At 39.4% G+C, this 20,994-nt stretch overlaps 1 protein-coding gene across 11 annotated transcripts in view; it reads right to left on the bottom strand.

The window, feature by feature from the left end:
• Window positions 1-20,994, bottom strand: part of CADPS2 (calcium dependent secretion activator 2) — a 318,224-nt gene that overhangs the window by 86,322 nt on the left and 210,908 nt on the right. For all 11 annotated transcript variants that reach the window (XM_061372989.1, XM_061372993.1, XM_061372990.1 and 8 more), the window contains exons 13-14: window positions 20,107-20,294; window positions 5,350-5,451 (exon numbers count right to left, since the gene is read on the bottom strand). In XM_061372989.1, the coding sequence (XP_061228973.1) occupies window positions 5,350-5,451; window positions 20,107-20,294 (290 nt within the window). The remainder of the gene's footprint in view (window positions 1-5,349; window positions 5,452-20,106; window positions 20,295-20,994) is intronic.

The raw sequence follows: 20,994 nt of genomic DNA, 5'->3' as shown, positions 1-20,994 counted from the left end.
TTTAATGACCCTTAGGTGTTAAGTCATCTTAAATCAGAACACACTTTTGGTGTTTCGCCTTCTCCTTCCTTTGCAGTATACTTCTACAGTCCTTGACTTGAGCTTCCCACTGTTTATTCCTATCATCTAACGGCAGCTTTTGAATAAATGTCACTCATTTCTTGATTACACTAACTATTTCAAATCAAAGACTTCCTTCCAAGTATGTTCTGCTACATAAATAACATAACAACCTTCCAAAACCCAACCAGATTTAAGTTCCTGTAGATGTAAGTCCCACAGTAGAATAGGGGTTACTCAGGTTACTGCAGAGACAATGTGTATGACTACAACTTGAGCAGCAAGCTTACATGCGCAATTGGTGCAAGAAGCCTCTGACAGAAAAGAGTGCTTATACTGAGATAAGCAGCTTAAAGAAAAGGAAATGTTCACAGTAGAGGCCTTAAAGGGCTGCTCTGAACAGTCCTGCCTCCAGTATTGCAGTCTCTGTGCTGCTGAGCAGGCAGGGGATCATCATCTTGCTAGCAAGAAGAAATTCAGTATCTTGAATAAGATCCCTATGCTAGTCGATTTTCAACTGTTCAGCTGTGGCAAGGATGCTCCCACAGATGAAGGGATCTTTAAGGATAGGGAGTAACATATGGTGACAATCAATTAAATTATTAGACACATAGACAATTGAGGCTACGACACCAAAGAGGACCAAGCATTAAGTTAGTTGTTGGTACAAAGGTAGTGGAAATCAGGAGATGTTTATGTAAGTTACCTAGGGGAGAACACAGGAGCAGTAATGGTCTGCGTTAGTACCAGCAACATAGGGAAGCACAGAAGGAACACTCCAGAAATAAAATTCACACAGCCAGGCAAGAGATTAAAGTCCGAGACCCTTACAGCAGCTTTCTCTTAAATATCATAGAATCATAGAATACATAGAGCTGGAAAAGACCTTAAGATCATCTAGTTCCAACCCCCCTGTCATGGGCAGGGACAACTCACACTAAATCATGTGACCCAAGGCTCTGTCCAACCTGGCCTTGAACACTGCCAGGGATGGAGCATTCACAACTTCCCTGGGCAACCCATTCCAGTGCTTCACCACCCTTACAGTAAAGGACTTCCTCCTTATATCCAGTCTAAACTTCCCCTGTTTAAGTTTGAACTCGTTACCCCTTGTCCTGTCACTAAGTCCCTAATAAATAGTCCATCCCCAGCATCCTTATAGGCCCCCTTCAGATACTGGAAGGCTGCTATGAGGTCTCCACGCAGCCTTCTCTTCTCCAGGCTGAACAGCCCCAACTTTTTCAGCCTGTCTTCATCTGGGAGGTGCTCCAGTACCCTGATCGTCCTTGTGGCCCTCCTCTGGACTTGTTCCAATAGTTCCATATCATTTTTATGTTGAGGACACCAGAACTGCACACAATACTCCAAGTGAGGTCTCACAAGAGCAGAGTAGAGGGTCAGGATCATCTCCTTCGACCTGCTGGTCATGCTCCTTTTGATGCAGCCCAGGATACGGTTGGCTTTCTGGGCTGCAAGTACACAGTGTAGCCTGCTCATGTTCATTTTCTCATCAACCAACACCCCCAAGTTCTTCTCCACAGGGCTGCTCTGAATCTCTTCTCCACTCAACCTGTAGCTGTGTCTGGGATCGCTCCGACCGAGGTGTAGGACCTTGCACTTGGCATGGTTAAACTTCATGAGGTTGGCATCAGCCCACCTCACAAGCGTTTCAAGGTCCCTCTGGATGGCATTCCTTCCCTCCAGTGTACCAACCGAACCACACAGCTTCTTGTCATCGCTAGACTTGCTGAGGGCGCACTCAATCCCACTGTCCATGTCACTGACAAAGATGTTGAACAAGACCAGTCCCAACACCGATCCCTGAGGGACATCACTCGTTACTGGTCTCCAGCCAGACACTGAGCCATTGACCACAACTCTTTGCATGCGGCCATCCAGCCAGATCTTTGTCCGCCTACTGGTCCACCTATCAAATTGATGTCTCTCCAATTTAGAGACAAGGATGTCATGTGGGACAGTGTTGAACGCTTTGCACAATCCAGGTAGATGACATGAACTGCTCTACCCCTGTGCATCTGTTCTGTAGCCCCATCATACAAGGCCACCAAATTGGTGAGGCAGGATTTCCCCTTAGTGAAGCCATGCTGGCTGTCACCAAGCACCTTGTTGTTTTTCATGTGCCTTAGCACATGAAATATGGCGTTTTCACTTTTGATGCCTCAGAGGCAGGCAGAGACTGGAAATATCATTGTGCAGGTAAAATGACAAAGTATCTTAAGTGGGAAATACTCTAGGCAAGTGCTGGTGATCCTTGAACGTCTGTACCGCTGACCCCCTAATTAGGATAATGAGAATGATTAGAAAATGTTATGTGAGATTAGAGAAGCTGCAAATTGTTGAGAAAGTAATAGAAAGAGATTTTAACAGTAGACATGTACATGTCTCATTAGGATGAGATGCAATATTTTGGGACACAGTTTTGAGTCACTTCCTTGAACAACTAATTTAGGACCCACAAGAAAAGATACACTTCTGGATTTGGTCTCAATTGTCGTGGGACGTCGTTTGAGAGGAGCAGAGAAGTAGAGGTGCTCTGTAGTATGATCATAAAAGAATAAAATTTAATAATGCAGCAAAAGAGAACAGGCAAAAAAAAATCAGTACATGTATTGTACTGCTTCAGTATATTACGCCATATATATTATGCTCATTCTGTATATTCAACTTTAAGAATTGGAACTATGATAAAACAAAGAACTTGAAAAACAAAAATCTAAACCTTAAAGGAGCATTCCAAACAGCAAGAAACCTACAAGCAGCCTGAGAGAAAATTCAAAGTCCCAAGTCAAGCATATGCACAACTGAAAAACAAAAAAGGGTAGACAACCAACCAAAACCCCCTCTCTGTGGTTCCATGAGGAAGATAAAAAGGTTATTGTAGAGAATCTGACATTTAAAAACTGTAAAACCTATCTGAATGAGGAGGACGTGAAAATCTCTGAAATATTCTAGGGCCCACATAAACAGCACGGATACTCAAACTGACAGTATAAAGAACAATGGAAGCAGTAAGCCAGCCTGGGAGATGATGGCACTGCCTGGTGACAAGGAATACACGTCATTCATCAGGGACAGTATGGTCAAAGCAGAGAACCTCAGTGCATGCTTTGCAACAACCTTTACTGCTGAATGTGTTTTCCAAAATACTCAGCACTTCACAGCTATCACAATTTTTATGGGTTGATATATGGAGTGGTTTTAGCACAGCATTTTCTTAAGAAAGCAATCTCACAACCAAGGTTATTTGCTAATTAATGATGCAGGTGATCTTTTTACATTATTTGTGTCAAGGTTTTCTTTAAAAGTCTAATGCCAATTTTTCATTAGGATGCCCTGTCTTGTGATTGTATATGCTTTATAAATTCAGATTCCAGGGCACTATTGATTCTTCCTTCTACCAGTTATTATGCCAGTATCCTCATCTAAATTCAGACATTCCACCTATTTTTTTTAGTTCTAACATTTGTTCAGAGAAAGATAAAATGATTTCTCTTCACCTGGCGGATCAGCGTTTGTCTGTCTTGATTAAATAGGATATTAAAGCAAACCTTACAGTCCTCTGAAGAATGGTGCCTTCAACTTTGAACGACACATTGAATTGCTTTCAAACAGGAGTTCCTAATGTTTGAATTTCCTCAAAACCCACCAAGACTGAGGCAGTAAGATCCTATGGTCACTAATATACTGCAATTTCATCAACATACCTTATATAGTGTGTAGGTAAGCAGACATAATGGCCTTCACCTTCATTTGTTTCAATTCAAATAACTGTTTAGACATTACTGTACATTTTGTAACTAGCCTTGTGCATGTGAAGGCCTGAAGGTGAACAGAATTACTCTGAAGATACCTTTCTTCTTGTTCCTCCATTTCCTTCTTCTCTCTGTATGTATTCAGAAAGCTTCTGCAGCTTCAATATTTTTGGGGGTCACAGCTACTTTCACTGACCTCACCATTGTGTATGGGTAAAAGTAATTACATTTATCGGAAATTACTGCTATTATGCTTCTATGTTTCTATCATAAACTTGACAGGATATGGCCATGCCAATCATAGGCCAGAGGTCTTCTCCCAGCTCCAATTCTCCTTTTTTTTTTAAAACTTGTTCTCTTTCCTCTTGCAGATTTTCTTTGTCAGTACTATCCTCCTGCCTTTCCAAGACCTGGGTAGGAGGCACTGTGTCCTATGCTGCTCTGTATCGCTTCCCTGGAAAGAGTTATTTAATTCAATGGAAGGAAAGAAACAGCAAATGCATCAGGGAAGAATACTTAAGGGAAATAAAGGGTGTATATTTTTTTTTCCAAAAGGAATACCCTCCAAGAAGAATTCTAGCTTTCTTTGGATTAACACAAAGATGAAGTCCCAAGTGAAGGCTGCTATGTACTCTCTGCTCAAAAAATCCCCCATGAGCAAGTTGTCAACACAACAGATACCAGTGAATACTAGATGTTTACCTCATCAAACTAGAGGGGCAACCTTACAAGCAACCTTGCCAAAAAAAAGGAAGGTGTTTCACACAGAGCTATTTAAACTATGGAATTGGTTGTCATGAAGTGATATAGAGAAAAAAAAAATCTATAAATATATTCTAAAAGATTATTAGATTGTCAAAGTATTGGCAGATAGGTTGGCTTAGTGTGATAAGTAACAGATTCGATGGTCTATATGCTGTTTTCATGCTAAGCTTCATAAACCATCAATTGCTAGAAAACAGAAGGAAATATCAACCCAAATGATATTTCGCCGTGTTTCTTGTACTCCCTCCCTAAACATCTTCTAGTCCCATTGACAGTCCTTGCATATGACAAACTCTTTACTGAGGACAATGGACCTTAGCTGATAAGTGTATCACAAACCTAAAAAAATGGTATTAGACATCCAAAAAAGTTTTAGCAGCCATTTATCAAAATTCTTCTCTACTCATATGATTTTTCTAATCAGTACAAATCCAGAAATTGCTGTAATTTTCATGTAGACAATTTTCTTAGAGTTATAGAAGGCATAAAGTTAAAAAGCATCAACAAACCCAGGCCTATATTCTTGCACAATCTTTTTTACCACAGAAAAATCCAACTCGCATGACACACAAATAAATTTTAAGCACAATCACTTGTGTAAATAAATTATTCCATATTTATTATATTCAAAATTTATTTTCAGATAGATTATTTTAGTTTGAATCCACTTATTGAAGACCAAAATTGAACACAATGATAAAATTCTTCCAGAAAAAAAATATAAAATTCATTGAATAAATTATACACTCACCTGAAATGGCTTATTTGGTTTTCCAAAAGGGAGGAAAGTCTGTCCTTAATTTCCTCAAACCTTTCTTTCTCTTCAACAGATACTGTTCCAATTCCATCTGGCCTGTAATATTAAATATTTAACAATTGTTGATATTTCTTTATGCTGATTCTTGTTTGAACAGTGATCTTTATTTTTAAAGCTTTCAGTTAACATGTGTGCTAGCTTTCCCATTTCCTATTCCCTTGAAAGATAAACAGCAACTTATGAATACAGTTAAAGAACAGAATGCAACTAGGCAATTTAGCTTTTCAGCTGAACCTTTAAAATCAAGTAGTTTCTACCTCATCCCCATATGAACACAAGGTAGCATATATTTCTCCCTAAACATCCCCAAAGATACTTAATAGCCTTTCTCAAGAAAATTAGTACTATTGGCACTATAGGGGGGCCTACTCAGATCTCATTGAATCTCAGCTTCTTGAATCTTCCAGATATTTTCCCAGAGGCAAAATATAGCAGAAAGTGATTTTAAAATAAAGGTGGGAGACTAATCACAGTGAGAAAAGATAAAGTAGACAATATCTAGGAATTCCCCACTTACACTGAGCATGTGCTTTTGATCCCCTAGCCCATATTGACAAATAGCAACATGTATACAATAAAAGGATGCAACAAAAAATACTCTCTAAAAAAAGAGAAGTACTGGCATTTTTTTAAAAATCAAATTTAGTCCTACTAATTAATAATAAACCTTGTATGCAAAACACATAGTCTAAAGGGGTTAATGTATTTATATTAAAATGATGACTAAATTAAAGAAATTTCAACACACATTTGCCAAATTATACTTTTGCAATGCAATCACAACTTCATCATATTTTAAAAAGAAGTATCTGAAATCTTCCTGTTACTCTCTTCCAGCCCCAGGGTAACAGAGCAGATACTGCTTCCCACTTAGTTTACAACCTAAGTGAAGATCTGCCCTGTACCTCCTCCAGAGCCTCCAAAACGCTATCTCAATGTTTCTAGAACTGAAAAAATTGTAGTAAAATGACATGAAAAAACACAACATTCTGTGAATGTTCCCAGGCTCAATCTACGATTCTATGAACACCTTTTTGCTAAAATGTTACTTTAACTTTCTGTACTATACTTGAATCTAGAAGGGGTAAGTTGCTACATGGTCTTGACATAAACATTTCTCTCACCCTTTAAATCACTTATATTTGTGATCTGCGAAGTCAAGGTGGAAAGAATGCCTGAACTCCTTAAATTATTGTGAAGACAACAATAAAAATCAGGTATGGTGGAGATATGAGTAACCTGGCACATCAATATACTTTAGTATAAATTTGATGTGAAAGAGCAAATAACTTATCTTCTCTCTTTTGATGGATGCCAGGATACTTTACCTCAGCCTTCTGACACACGGAACACACACAAATTTAACTAAATTGCACTGTCTGATCTCATTGTCAGGAAAGATTGTGCTCTGGAGTGATAAAGCAAACAGTTCTGTCATATTAAACCTTACTGAGGCATGTCATATATATGACAGAAAAGACCTAGGGGTCCAGATAACAGTAAGTGAAAAAGGTGAGCCAGTAGGATGTCATATCTGTCAAATCTGCACTAAGGCTAGGATCACCATGTACCGGGAACCTGTCACTTCATGGAGTTCGTTTTCATAAAGAACCTTACTGACAACACCTAAGATTTTCAGAACTGTTAAATATATTTACAGTGGATGTTTGCACAGAAGCAAATGTTCCAGAAGAAAAACAAAGAACACAAAAAGGTATTAGAAAAATGTACTATCTAATGCACTGAAAAACTCTTCTCTTGAAAATATGCTTTTAGAAAACAGCACAAACTCTGAAACATACTTTTCTTTCCTCCTATTAGCCTTATTGCAATAAGCAGAATATAAAACTGCATTTTTGTGACAGTTCTGAGACACATACTACGCTGGTGGTAATTTTTTGCTACTCTTGAGAGTATCTGTTTACTCCTGAGGAAAAAGAACCCACAGAAAAAAGAATCTGACTCTGAGATGGGCTGAGATAGAAAAAATAGTTTCAGAATTCCCACTCATTTTGTCTTCTAGGTATTTTTCTTTAATTGCTTCAAGGACAGATTAAAATAAAATAGCACTGTTTTGAGCTGGTTATTTTTATTTACAAATTATTGTGTCTACCAAGAAAATCAGATTCATGCAGTGATTTAGTTTTCAAAGGTGTGGGTCTCTCCATAAACTGAATGCCATAAAATGCAAGAACTATTTCGCAACTAAACCTGACAACAAATGTGCCTTTCCTACCATCCCAAATATTTTGGATAGTGGTTTGGACTTGATTTTTTTTTTTTTTTTTTTTTAATTCAGAACCAGTATTCAGCTTTCTTATTGCAGCCTTGGACCTGTCTTTCAAGAATTCAGACAAGAAAAGTGATGGACTGTCTAAGAAGAATTTTCATTTTAATATTATGTTCTCAAGAAGGTAGAGTAAGTTTTCCTTTCCTCCACATTCTTTCCTTCCTTATTTTTCACAACTGGATTTGGAGAACTAGGTGAAACAATGAACACTCAAAAACCTGAGTAGCCTTCTTTCTCTCACTTATATTAGTTTTCCATTTTTTGAGAACTCTGCAATTGGATTTGGAATGGCCTGTCTTGTCTGCTTAGATCACAGTCTAACTGGCACAGATGTAATGTCAAATTGTTTAATTCACTCAGACTTAAATATGAAAAGAGATTGGAAATAAATACCTTGTCAACTACAGCTAGTAAATTCAAGTGTTTGACCGTAAAACACTCAAGAAATGACATTGAAAAATAGAGGTTGAACAGAATTTTTAAAGAAACTTGCAAGATCACTGTTCTGATGGCAGTTACTCTAGGGAAGCTGACAGATTAGGTGGCGAATTTAGGGTTTTGTCTGGGAATGGAATGTTTTTCCTCATGTAATATAATCCTTTAAGGTTTGGAGTACCCTCTAAGAAAAAACCGAGTTTTAAAATGTGTAATAATTTGCAGAGGTCACTTGTTGCATTGTGGGATTGAGATTATTGTGAATATCTATGGCTTGTGAGATAAAAATGGCAATCCAGTCCCAATGGGAATCAGATGTGATGGACACTGGGTTGACTGCAGATTGTTTCCAGCCCTCAACTTTGGAAACAGCTTCTCCTAGTGGCCTCTCAGAGGGTGAATTGTTATTTTAAGCAAGACTGTTTTGTTGAAACAGTCCTGTAAATACTAACTGAAGGTGACTGACTTTTGTTTTTAGCTCTGCAACGTCGTTGATACTGGTACTTTCTGTGTATTCGCATATTTTAAAAATGTTTGAAGTCTTTTCAATGAGCTTTCTTCATCAAAAACATAGACCATCCCTTTGGTTTTCTTGGAAAAAAGAGTATGAAGACAGAAATGCACAGATTGATGTTTTAACATGTACACACATACACACATAGGTGAGAACAGTAAGGCTGACCAAAGAATCTGCAAGAGAAATATGAGAAGTTCTGATGAAAAAACAAAATTCACAAAAAATACTTCAGCTAAGGTTTTTCTTACTTCAAGACATTTATATAATAAACTACATTTCAAGGATGTAGGAAAAACAAACCCAAAACTTAAATGTCATCTTGGCTCCTAGAAACAAATTGTTTTAGAAGACTTCAGTGCTTTCTAAGAGCACTTGTTTTTAAATTCAGAAGGATGCACAATAAATGAAAGGATAGTGACTTTCCAAATTAGTAAGATAAAAGTTTGACTCGTTGCTTCTTAGCAAACTTAAAGACAAAATTATGTAGAATTTTCATGTAGATATTCTATTATCTATAGGACTTTAATATCCAAGGAATTTAATATCCAAATTTTCTTTAAAACAAAATTGTGTTAATTAAGGCTTCTGCAGAGTCCATGATTAATTTTGGACAAACCAAAGAAAAACAATGATTCGCATTATCAGCTTAGAAGCAGGCAGAGCAGACGTCTTTTTATTAATGGAAAATGAAGAGAGAAAATTGTCACACGGCATTTGAACGTAGTTTTAACCAGCAGGCACTTGAACACCGAGTATTTTTTTGTTTATATTAACTATTCTTCAAACACTCTGACTAAAAAAAATAAATGGCACAATAGAGCCTTCTGCTGTATGCATTTCTCAGGGTGATCCTACATCTGCTTACAGGTCATACTCTCTTTTTCACAAGTGAATGAAAAAGACCAATTCTGAATGCCACTGGGGCAGATTAAATTGATAAATCAGGTTAATGTTAATGATCTTTTATGCAGTTATATTTTAGGTGGGATTCATTAATGTCTTTCTACCAAAAAGCTAAGCATATGCTAATATAATTTTACCCAAAGTATGAGTATTTGTAGGTATTAATCAGCTGAAATTAATGACAAAACAACATAATATTTAGGGAAGGTAAGAGTATATAATAGCATTAGCTATTCCTTCATTGCCTAAGATGGCAAGTATCACCTTAAATATGCAGAACTTTGTCCTAATATTTCTTGATAATGTGTGAATTATGATTAATTTACTACTAACATTTTCTCTGAGGCTTTTCAGAAGCAGATTTGTTTTGATGTGTTGAGAAATGTGCCCCTGCTAGTATTGGAGGGAGGACACACTTTATTATAACATTATAATAATTATTAGCACTTTCCAACACAGGACAGTATCCTTCATTAAACCAAATGTGAGGTCAACATGGTTTCACTTGATACCTCCAAAAGGGTGAAGAATTTTGTTTCTAGCTTTGAACTCAGGAAAACTCTGATAACTTTCTTGTGGCCATTTACAACAGTAATATATGATCAGCTTCCAAAAATGAAAAATAAACTGGATGATGCAAGATGCTTGGCACAGGGCAGTATATAAAACTGAGAGATGTAGTGAAAAAGTTCTATTCTCAGCATTGCCCAATGAGCCTCAGAAAAGGGGATTATTACCTTCACTTGAAGAAAAGCTCTATAAATGTCCAAGGATCAACTAATTTTTCCAGTTTTAAGAGATCACTTCTTCTCATCTAGAAGCACAAACTCACATAGCATATCAATCATAAAAGGTGTATTTTCTCATTCCATTGTTCTGGGGAAATGGTGACTGATAACAAATGGCTTCTGAATAAAACCATGCTTTCAATTATGAGAAATCCACTCTCATCATTCCCATTACAGAGGACTGATAGAAAAATGGGATGAATTACAAAAGACTCTTGTTAAGTCTCTATCTAGATGCTTTATCAAACATGAGAGAGAATTTATATAAGATGCTGGTAGACTGATGGAAAATAACTTCTAATGTAATACATTTCCCTAAAGATCCACACTGTAAGGGATCTCAGGCTCCTTCCTCCAGCTGTTGGACAGCCTTGGAACAGACTTAAGATTCAAGCAGAAAGCCCAATTGCTAATAGAAAACAGTGAAAGAAGACCTTGCACCTGCTATCATTACAACACAGAACATGGGGGGTTGAGACTGAATAAGCAGCACAGCAGAAAGAGGAAGCATTTTAAACTGCTTAAAACTGAAAGGTTCCATGAAATCCTGCTAGCAATGGTTTCTTGGGAAAGCTATCTAAGAAGTCTACCTGCTATTCAAATATTTTTATGTACAAAATTATACCTCTGAAAAAATAACACTTCTGGGAAGAGATCAAGTGGACAAAACCTTTCATGTCAGGTGGTGGCCATGTGCAAGATAAACGGTGAAATTACTTATTTGAGTTCTGGAATTCTAGATTAAATCTTATTAGATACTGTTTATGAAGGACATAAAATGAAGGAGAAGCCAGCAAGATACTTTAATCCTAGAGCTGATTTAGTCAGAAGAGAAGGAAACATCTCTTCAGAAGCTCCACAAATTATTATTAGAAGAGTCAGAGCAATGTAATATTATTTTCCTTATTCTTACAAGGTTCCTTGTCTCAGATTTGAAAGAGATGATTTCTGATTCTTTTATCACTTGACACTAAGTGTAAAATTGCAATAAATGGTTCTTGTCACAAAACATTGAAAAATGAAAAGAAATATCTGAATGTGCAGCACACTCTGAAGTTTCTGTAGTTTCATTTCTCTTATGTGCTCATTTACTACACTTTAAGATATTACTTCCAAGCATAACAGAAGCAAGAAGCTTATCAGAGAGTCTACAGTGCCAAATGATGGCAAGGATCTAAAAGGAGCTCTCAGAGAGGGCAAGGCTATTGCAGAGCTGTGAAATGAATTCTTTGCACTGGTGTTTATTATGAAGGAAATTAAGAAGACTTCAATGCTGGAACCCTTTTTTGTTTGCAGGAAAAGAAACCCCAAACCACCACCTTATTTTCAGCACAGAATCTGTTTAAAATTAAAGCAACTAAGAAAAAGCTTAAAGAACAGATTAGATAAACGGACAGCAGTATGTTGCCAGAGCCAGAACTGAATTACCTGTGGTTGCACGAGAGTTCCCACCAACAACTGCCTTCCTCTTGAGGAATGGGAGGTAAAAAATGTGAGATCAATTTAAAAACCAGAAGGTCTGCAGGAGAGGTACAGGCCAGTAAGCTTTACATACATCATAGAAAATTAGAAGGAACTATAATATAAGAATATTCTATGATTCTATGATATTTATGGATAAAATTAAAGAAACTTGGGTAAATATTATTGTGATGACATCTGTAAGGCATAAGACTATATGGCATAGAAATCTGATCTTCTTGAAGTTCTCTAAAAGGATCAAAACCAGGTGGATGAGAATGACCTCACTGATATGATGTATAGAGATTTTAAAAAATCTTTTGTCAGAATGCCTAACCAAAAGCTTTTAAGGCAATTAAGCAATGACTAAGAGTGAAAGTCTCACAATTACAATGAAGAGAGTAGGAATAAATGGTGAATACCTGCAGTGAGGTTATCAGCAGACTTCTGCAAGGATCTGTGCTGAGACCTGTGTTATTTTATGGTATTTGCAAAGGATCTAGCAAACAGGTAAGAAATGAGGTGATAGTAAATGTAATTGTAATGCTATCTATAAGGCATAGTGTGGAATTATAGAAGGATCTTACGAAGTCAAGCAGCTACAAAACAGAAAACAGTGATCAAGGTATTTAAATAAAGGTAAGGAAAAATCAGTTGCTATTCAGGACAGAGATCATGGTGTTATAATGGATAATTCAAAGCAAATATCCCTGTTTAGTATCATTCAAAGAAGCAAGTTAACATTAGGGATTACCAGAAAAGGGTGAGGAATTAGCAGAAAATATCCACCCAGTATATTCAACACATGGTTCACTCATACTTCTTGAATCTTAAATAGTGAAGAGACAACAGACAAGGATTTTTTTAATCTTTTTTTTTTTTTTTCTGTCTCTCCTTCATCTCTCCCAATACCAACAGAGAATAAAATGAGATGTGCAGGAGTCAAGTTCAAAGCAAGAGTTCTTCAAGCAAGAACTTGCTGCCAAAGGTGTTGAGGGTGCAAAGGGCTTACACAGGTTCAGGGGTGCAATGGATAAGTACCTGAAACAGATGATCACTCCAGGTTAACGAACAGGCATATTCTGAGCTGCAGAGTTGGAGACTGAAAGACCACTAAGAGGAAATGTTGCATATGCTTGCTCTTTTACTCCAAGCAGGTCAATGCTTGAGGCAGATGGTTTACTAGCATAGAAGAACCCTAACTCAATTTGACTACTGTTCTATGCAAACACACATGCTTTGAAGATTTCAAAATGAAGACAGAAAGAAACTATCTTTGGCTACAAACTGGTTTCTGTACTTGCACTTTCATTTCTTCATCTGGAGCTTGGCTTATATGCCTCTATACAAACACCCACAGCATGGGGAACAAACAAGAGGGATTAGAGATGTGTGCACACCTATGGGGGGGTGTGATATAACAGGCGTCACAGAAACATGGTGGGATGGCTCCTATAACTGGAGTGTTGGAATGGAAAGTTACAGGCTCTTTAGAAAAGACAGGCCTGGCAGGCATGGAGGGGGAGTTGCTATTTATGTTAGGGATAGGCTCGAGAGTATGGAACTTGGTCTGGGGACAGGTGAGCTGTCAACAGAGAGTTTGTGGGTCAGGATCAAAGGGAGAACAGCAATGGGAGACATTATTGTGAGGATCTGTCACAGACTGCCTGATCTGGGGGCCTCTGTGGATGAAGCACTCTATAGACAGATAGGAACAGCCTCATGCTCGCAGGCCCTTGTTCTCATGGGTGACTTCAACCACCCTGACATCTGGGGGAATGACAGTACGGCCCAGCACAAGCAATCCAGGAGGTTCCTCGATTGTGTGGAAGACAACTTCCTTCTGCAAGTAATAGAGGAGCCGACAAGGAGAGGTGCCATGCTTGACCTCCTGCTCACCAGCAGGGAAGGGCTGGTTGGAAATGTGACGCTCCAGGGCAGCCTTGGTTGCAGTGACCATGAGATGATCGAATTAGAGATCGTCAGGACAGTGAGAAGAGCGTGCAGCAAGCTCACTGCCCTGGACTTCAAGAGAGCAGACTTTGGCCTCTTCAGGAATCTGCTTAGTAAGGTTCCATGGGATATAGCCTTAGAGGGCAGGGGGGCCCAAGACTCTTGGTTGATATTCAAGGATCACCTGCTACAAGCTCTCGAGTGTTTCATCCCAACCAGAAGGAAGTGCAGCAGGAGGGCCAAGAGACCTCCTTGGATGGATGAGATACTGAGGTTTCCTGGGTTCAGCAGTAGCAGTCATTTTTCTCCTTCTTAGTAGCTGGTGCAGTGCTGTGTTTTTGACTTTCAGCCTGTGAACAGTGTTGATAACACTGATGTTTTTAGTGTAGTGTTAGTAATGTTTAGTTTAGTTAGTAATGTTTACTCTGACCAAGGACTTTGTGAGCCTAATGCTCTGCCAGGGAGGAGGAGAAGACGGGACGAAGCAGAGACAGGACACCTGACCCAAACTAGCCAAACAGGTATTCCATACCACAGCACGTCATGCCCAGTATGTAAAATGGGGGCAGTTACCTGGAAGGGTTAGATCACTGCTTGGGTCAGGCTGGGTATCAGTCGGCAGATGGTGAGTGGTTGTATTCACTTCCCTTGTTATTTTCCTTATCATTATTATTATTGGTGGTAGCAGCAGGGGTTTTGTGTTATACCTTAGTTACTGGACTGTTCTTATCTCAGCCCATGGGAGTTAGATTCTTTCTATTCTCCTCCCTATCTCTCCAGGACTGGGGGGAAGAAGGGGGGGAGTGAGAGAGCAGCTGCATGGCTGGGCTTAAACCACAGCATGAGGAAAATTTGAAGGAAAAAAGAGGATTATAAAAAGTGGAAGCAAGGACAGGTGGCCTGGGAAGAATACAGGGAAGTTGTCTGGGAAGCTAGGGACTGAGTTAGGAAAGCTAAGGCCCAGTTAGAATTAAACTTGGCTAGAGATGTTAAGGATAACATGAAGAGATTCTATAGGTACGTAGTGCATAAAAGACACACTAGGGACAATGCAGGCCCCCTCCAGAAGCTATCATGAGAACAGGTTACCCTGTATTTGGAGAAGGCTGAGGTTCTTAATGACTTCTTTGCCTCAGTCTTCACTAGCAAATGCTCTGACCACACCACCCAAGTCTTGAAAGGCAGACACAGGGACTGTGAGAATGAAGAACTTGGGCCCACTGTCGGAGAGGACCTGGTTCAAGACCATCTTAAAAATCTGAACCTACACACGTTCATGGGACCTGAAGAAATCCATCCGTGGGTCCTGAAGGAGCTGGCAAATGAAGTTGCTAAGCCACCATCTATCATACATGAAAAATCATGGCAGTCAGGTGAAGTTCCCGATGACTGGAAAAAGGGAAATATAACCTCCATTTTCAAGAAGGGGAAAATGGATGACCCAGGGAATTACAGACCAGTCAGTTTCACCTCCGTGCCTGGCAAAATCTTGGAGCAGATTCTCCTGGAAGGCATGCATAGGCACATGAAAAACAACAAGGTGCTTGGTGACAGCCAGCATGGCTTCACTAAGGAGAAATCCTGCCTCACCAATTTGGTGGCCTTCTATGATGGGGCTACAGAACGGATGGACAGGGGTAGAGCAGTTGATGTCATCTACCTCGACTTGTGCAAAGCGCTTGACACTCTCCTGCATGACATCCTTGTCTCTGCATTGGAGACATCAATTTGATAGGTGGACCACTCGGTGGATAAAGAGCTGGCTGGATGGCTGCATGCAAAGAGTTATGGTCAATGGCTCAATGTCCAGCTGGAGACCAGTAATGAGTGGTGTCCCTCAGGGATAGGTGTTGGGACTGGTCTTGTTCAACATCTTTGTCAGTGACATGGACAGTGGGATTGAGTGTGCCCTCAGCAAGTCTGACGATGACACCAAGCTGTGTGGTTCAGTTGGTACACTGGAGGGAAGGAATGCCATCCAGAGGGATCTTGACATGCTTGCGAGGTGGGCTGATGCCAACCTCATGAAGTTTAACCATGCCAAGTGCAAGGTCCTACACCTGGGTTGGAGCAATCCCAGGCACAGCTACAGGTTGGGCAGAGAAGAGCTTCAGAGCAGCCCTGCGGAGAAGGACATGGGTGTGCTGGTCGATGATAAAAAGAACATGAGCCGGCAGTGTGCACTTGCAGCCCAGAAAGCCAACCGTATCGTGGGCTGCATCAAAAGGAGAGTGACCAGCAGGTCAAAGGAGGTGATCCTGCCCCTCTGCTCTCTAGAGACCTCACTTTGAGTATTCTGTACAGTTCTGGTGTCCTCAGGATAAAAACGACATGGAACTATTGAAACAAGCCCACAGGAGGGCCACAAGGATGATCAGGGGACTGGAGCACCTCCCATATGAAGACAGGCTGAGAAAGTTGGGGCTGTTCAGTCTGGAGAAGAGAAGGCTGCATGGAGACCTCATAGCAGGCTTCCAGTATCTGAAGGGGAGCTATAGGGATGCTGGGGAGGGACTCATCATTAGGGAGTGTAGAGACAGGACAATGGGTAATGGGTTCAAACTTAAACAGGGGAAGTTTAGACTGGATATAAGGAAGAAGTTCTTTACCGTAAGGGTGGTGAGGCACTGGAATAGGTTGCCCAGGGACGTTGTGAATGCTCCATCCCTGGCAGTGTTTAAGGCCAGGTTGGACAGAGCCTTGGGTGACATGGTTTAGTGTGAGGTGTCCCTGCTCATGGCAGGGGTGTTGGAACTTGATCTTAAGGTCCTTTCCAACCCTAACTTTTCTATGATTCTATATATGAACTTCCAATAAATCAGCTTTCTTTCTGAATAGAAAATGGTATAACCAGGGAATATGCTTGAATTCTGATTTCTTTCAATTCAGGCTGTACTCAGCAGGTTGAAAGAAGTCACTTTGCACTTCCTGTGATACCCACCAGCATCCATTTCAGACAAGAGGGACTGAATAGAAGTCACAGCATGAAAAGTAGACAATAGTGAACGTGATGGGGAAGAAAACAATAGCTCCCACCTGGACTGTTTAGACCGAAATGTCAGCATTCAGGAATATCCTACAGTTCCTTGTTCTGCCCATTTCACTTTCACCAGAGATATACAAGTGTAGGCATAACTGCAGTGCAAGAAACTCACTCGTGAACTAATTACTTTGATGGGGACCATATTGTGGAATATTTTGGAAGAAAAACATTGTGAAGAGGAACCAAAAGAGATGGTATTGCAAAGTTACATAGCACCAGAAGCACAGCCAATGAAAGCTGATTTTATTTACTGGAGAAAAAGTAATCAGTTGATTCAAAAATAAGAAAGTGGTTTTGTTTAAACAACAAGGCTGTTCTTTTATTAAAATATTTTCCTTTTTTAGCTATTTGGGAAGAGAATTTCTTGAGAATGTCATCCACAAAAGCAGAAATACCTCTTAAACATAAGCAGTTAGACCAGCTGTAATGCTCTTCCCAGCAGGAAAGGAAACGCATGATTGAAGCTTGAATTCCTCAGTCTAGGACTCAGCACATTGTGTTCACTCCTGCATAAACATTACTGTTCCCAAACCAACAACATTAGTGCAAGACATACACTAAGTACCAGTATGCTTGATAACTTTGTCAGAACTTGTTACCTATATCTTCATCTTAGGAAAGGGAAACGTTCCCTGGTCCTGAGAGCAGGTAGCAAGGTCTGCTGCTCAGTTCAGGTCTTCTCTGTGCTCCATAATATCCTTGAAACTTTAGGACAATTTACTCCTAAGTGTTTATTCCAGATGTTTTGAAATAAAACCATGGCTGTTGTGTTACAGCCTGCAAGAGCATTACAGCCTGCAGCATGAAACAGAGTTCCTATCTGCAATCCTAGGGTGCAGCAAAAGAGCATAGGGGATAGCTGAAGGTTAAAAATTCAACAGAAGAGTTCTGGAGACATAAGAAGGGTGGAAAAAACTGACCCAGTATTTTTTCGTAGTGTCCCACAACCATGCCTGGGATCTTAAAAGAGTGCCCATAACTAAGGGACATTTGGGGTCCATTTACGAAACTGCTTCCTCACCAGTTTTGTTCAGCAAATCAGATGTACTCACTGGTGTGCTCAGCATATGTGCTGGTATGACCCTGGTATATTTTTTAGATGTGCTCTGGTTTGTGCCTGAGTCTCTCCTCACCAGACTTTCAGAAATGAAGGTGAGTGACACCTTTATCTGATCATTTGACGGGTGTCACTAGACTGCCCGCTACCCTAAAATTCATGCTAAAATAAATTGAAAATTTGAACTATGGATACAGCTGCATTTCCACATGTTTCTCCATCACCTGACTTCGAGATCATTTTTGATGATCTTTCTCAGGCTAGTGTAAGGTCTAAGATCCCTCTGTGAAGCAAAGGTGAAATATAAATTAAATACTTCATGCCCAGAGTACAAAGCTCTTTGTTCTGTGGTCTTTCTAACTCTCAGCATGACTTATAAAACTGAGATGTATAATGCTAGGGATCAGCCTAGAACTTTGGCCTGTCATGCATTGTCTGTGAAATTCCTTTTTCCTCTTTACTATTTCTTAGTGCTGCAGCAGATGAATGAGTGGATATATTATGTGCGTATGTGTGTCTGTCATCCTCAGTGTGTCTGCTTCTGTCCTTGACTTACTTTTCTTCTTTCTTCATGTTTCTTTTTTTTTCCTTTTTACAATATATTGGTTCTAGTCAGACCCTCTCTGTTCAACACTTCTTTTATTCCAAAAACACTCATAATGCTATTCAGAGAATATCTGTACAGAAGAAATAGACAGAATACAGAGTGCTTACGACTGTGTAAATGATGTGCTCCCTAAGATATTTTCATGCAATGCACGCACTGTTGTCCTTCACTTAAGTTATGAAATAAAATGAAATGTATCTACCTTTCTTTTGAATTCTTGAAATAAGTTTGAGCAATTATCACTCTATGTTTGTCTTGTTAGGTTGAAGCCAGTAATAAAAAGGCTAGAAACAACAAAGACTTAGACTCAATAGAAAATATGAATGTGTCAGGTTCTTCAGAAATTGACAAAAGCAGCATGCTTTTATGAAGAACAGGTTACCATGTAAATGCCAGAAAATCTAACTTACCAGTATGACTGTTAAGATTTTTGAAAGTATTTCAGGCACATTCAAAAACTTTTTAATTTTGGATATTATTATGAAAAATTACATAATGTTAATCTCCCGCAAATCACTGAGGTCACAAACAGCTGGGGTTTTCATAGATGAGGCTTTGTCAGAGCCTGTGAAGGAAACTACATCCTTTTTAAGGATTGCCCCTTCCTGACTGGCTTAAGGAAAGTAAAACGGCCTCTATGACTGGTTGCAAAGCAACCTAGGCATACATGTTGGGAAGAAAACCTCTCTCTCCCCTGATTCCTACCAGGATTCAGTTTCGGAGACTTACTGACAGCATCACAGTAATTACTTTTTGGAACTATGAGCAGATTTTCTTCTAGCGGCAGGATTGGTTCACTTGAGATGAGGAGATCTATCGCATTTTCTCTTGTTATTTTTGATTTTTTTTAAACATATTTCTACAGGTTAAATGCGTACAGCAGGGTATAAATGCATGTTGTCCTTAATTTGACAGATTGCCTGCCCTAAACTGAAGCAAGATCAGTGAATAGCCACCATGACAGTCAGAGGCCAGAGCACTTGTTTGAGAAGAGGCTGAGGGAGCTGGGCTTGTTCAGCCTGGAGAATAGGTGATGTCTAGGGGTCTGAATGACAGTCCCCAGATGCTACTGAGGGGATGACAAGAGACTACAGATATAACTACACTGAAATAAGACAGGTTCAAACTGGGTAAGGACCTGACTGAAAATGTACCAGTATTTTAGTTGTTGCTGAGCAGTGCTTATCCCGATCAAGGACTTTTCAGTCTTACATCCTGCCAGTGAGGAGGGGAACAAGAAGCAGGGAGGGAGCACAGCCAGGACAGCTGAGCCAAACTAACCAAAGCGGTATTCCATACCACAGCATGTCATGCCCAGTATGTAAGCTTGGGAGACTTGTTCTGGGATGGGTTAGGCACTGATCAGAAGGTGATGAGCAATTTTAACAGGATGATATCCTTTAGCCTTAATCAGCCTGTCTATACAATGCCCAAGAAAATGCACTGCAATAAGACAGTACAAACTGAAAGGAGGTTTTTTTTACGTTTTAATAGTAATCTCTATAAAACCTTCAGTACCCCGAAGAAACTTTCATGGACTGATTTCTGTTGTGTGCAACTTCCCTACCTGGTGAATGCAAGAGTCTATAAATACTTGCTCCTACAGATATGAATTTAAAAATATACCATTAAATTACCTGTTACCATGAACATGAGAAGCACAAAATGCAAAACTGTAGTGGAGCAAGGTTGGATCAATGACAGAACCATTTTCTGAATGTTCAATCAATTCACTGAGATAGCAAAGATGGCGGTGACAGCCTCTCACTCCGTAGCGAGCACAGTATTCATCTAACACGAAGACTTGACCTGGGCTAAACCAACCCTGAAAGAGAAAGGCAAAAAGCCCCTCAACATTTTGAGATTTTCCCACTTACAGCTTTTAAATGAAGCAAAAAACAGAAGCATATATTTTTATATGCATTACATAAACTTTTTATTATAGAATGACTTATATCTGACTAATGCTGATGGCACTGGAAGCTAGATCTAATAATAGCCCTCTTGCTAAAAGGAATAAATGTCAGGAAGCTTTGCAGTGCTGAGTTACCACTATTATGGAAAACAAGTTTATAAAACAACAATACATCCAAAGCCTGCTACAGATTCAAAACCTGATACAAAATAAACAAACACTATAAAATAATTAATTTTTAAAGTAATTAATTGTAAGCTAGAAGATAACATTTGGGTAATGCTGAGGAACATTATCATGGACATTAAAACACAGTTCCTGGGTGGTCAGTTTTCCCAATTTAATGTGAGAGAACCACAGTTTGACTATTTACCCTGTTTCTTATGTAACATGCATACACTTTAAAAAACTTCTACTAGTAAAGAGACAGAAAGCTAATTAGTTTGCTAAAAACCATCTGAATAACATGAGTATGATTTGACCATGAATAATAATTATATATTCAGGGGTATACTGAAGGCTTGCTTGGGCAAAGTCTGATGAGAACAGAATGGCATAACGTCACAGACATGAACAAAGTACATACTCCTTTCCACTACAAAACTAGTTC

The sequence above is a fragment of the Neopsephotus bourkii genome, unplaced genomic scaffold (genome assembly GCF_033783945.1).
Source record: "Neopsephotus bourkii isolate Nb327-2 ecotype Australia unplaced genomic scaffold, CSIRO-AGI_Nbou_v1 NB_1624, whole genome shotgun sequence".
In the NCBI taxonomy this organism is placed as follows: domain Eukaryota; kingdom Metazoa; phylum Chordata; class Aves; order Psittaciformes; family Psittacidae; genus Neopsephotus; species Neopsephotus bourkii.
Note: the sequence above shows the minus strand (reverse complement) of the source record. Positions and strands in the feature narration are given on the sequence as shown.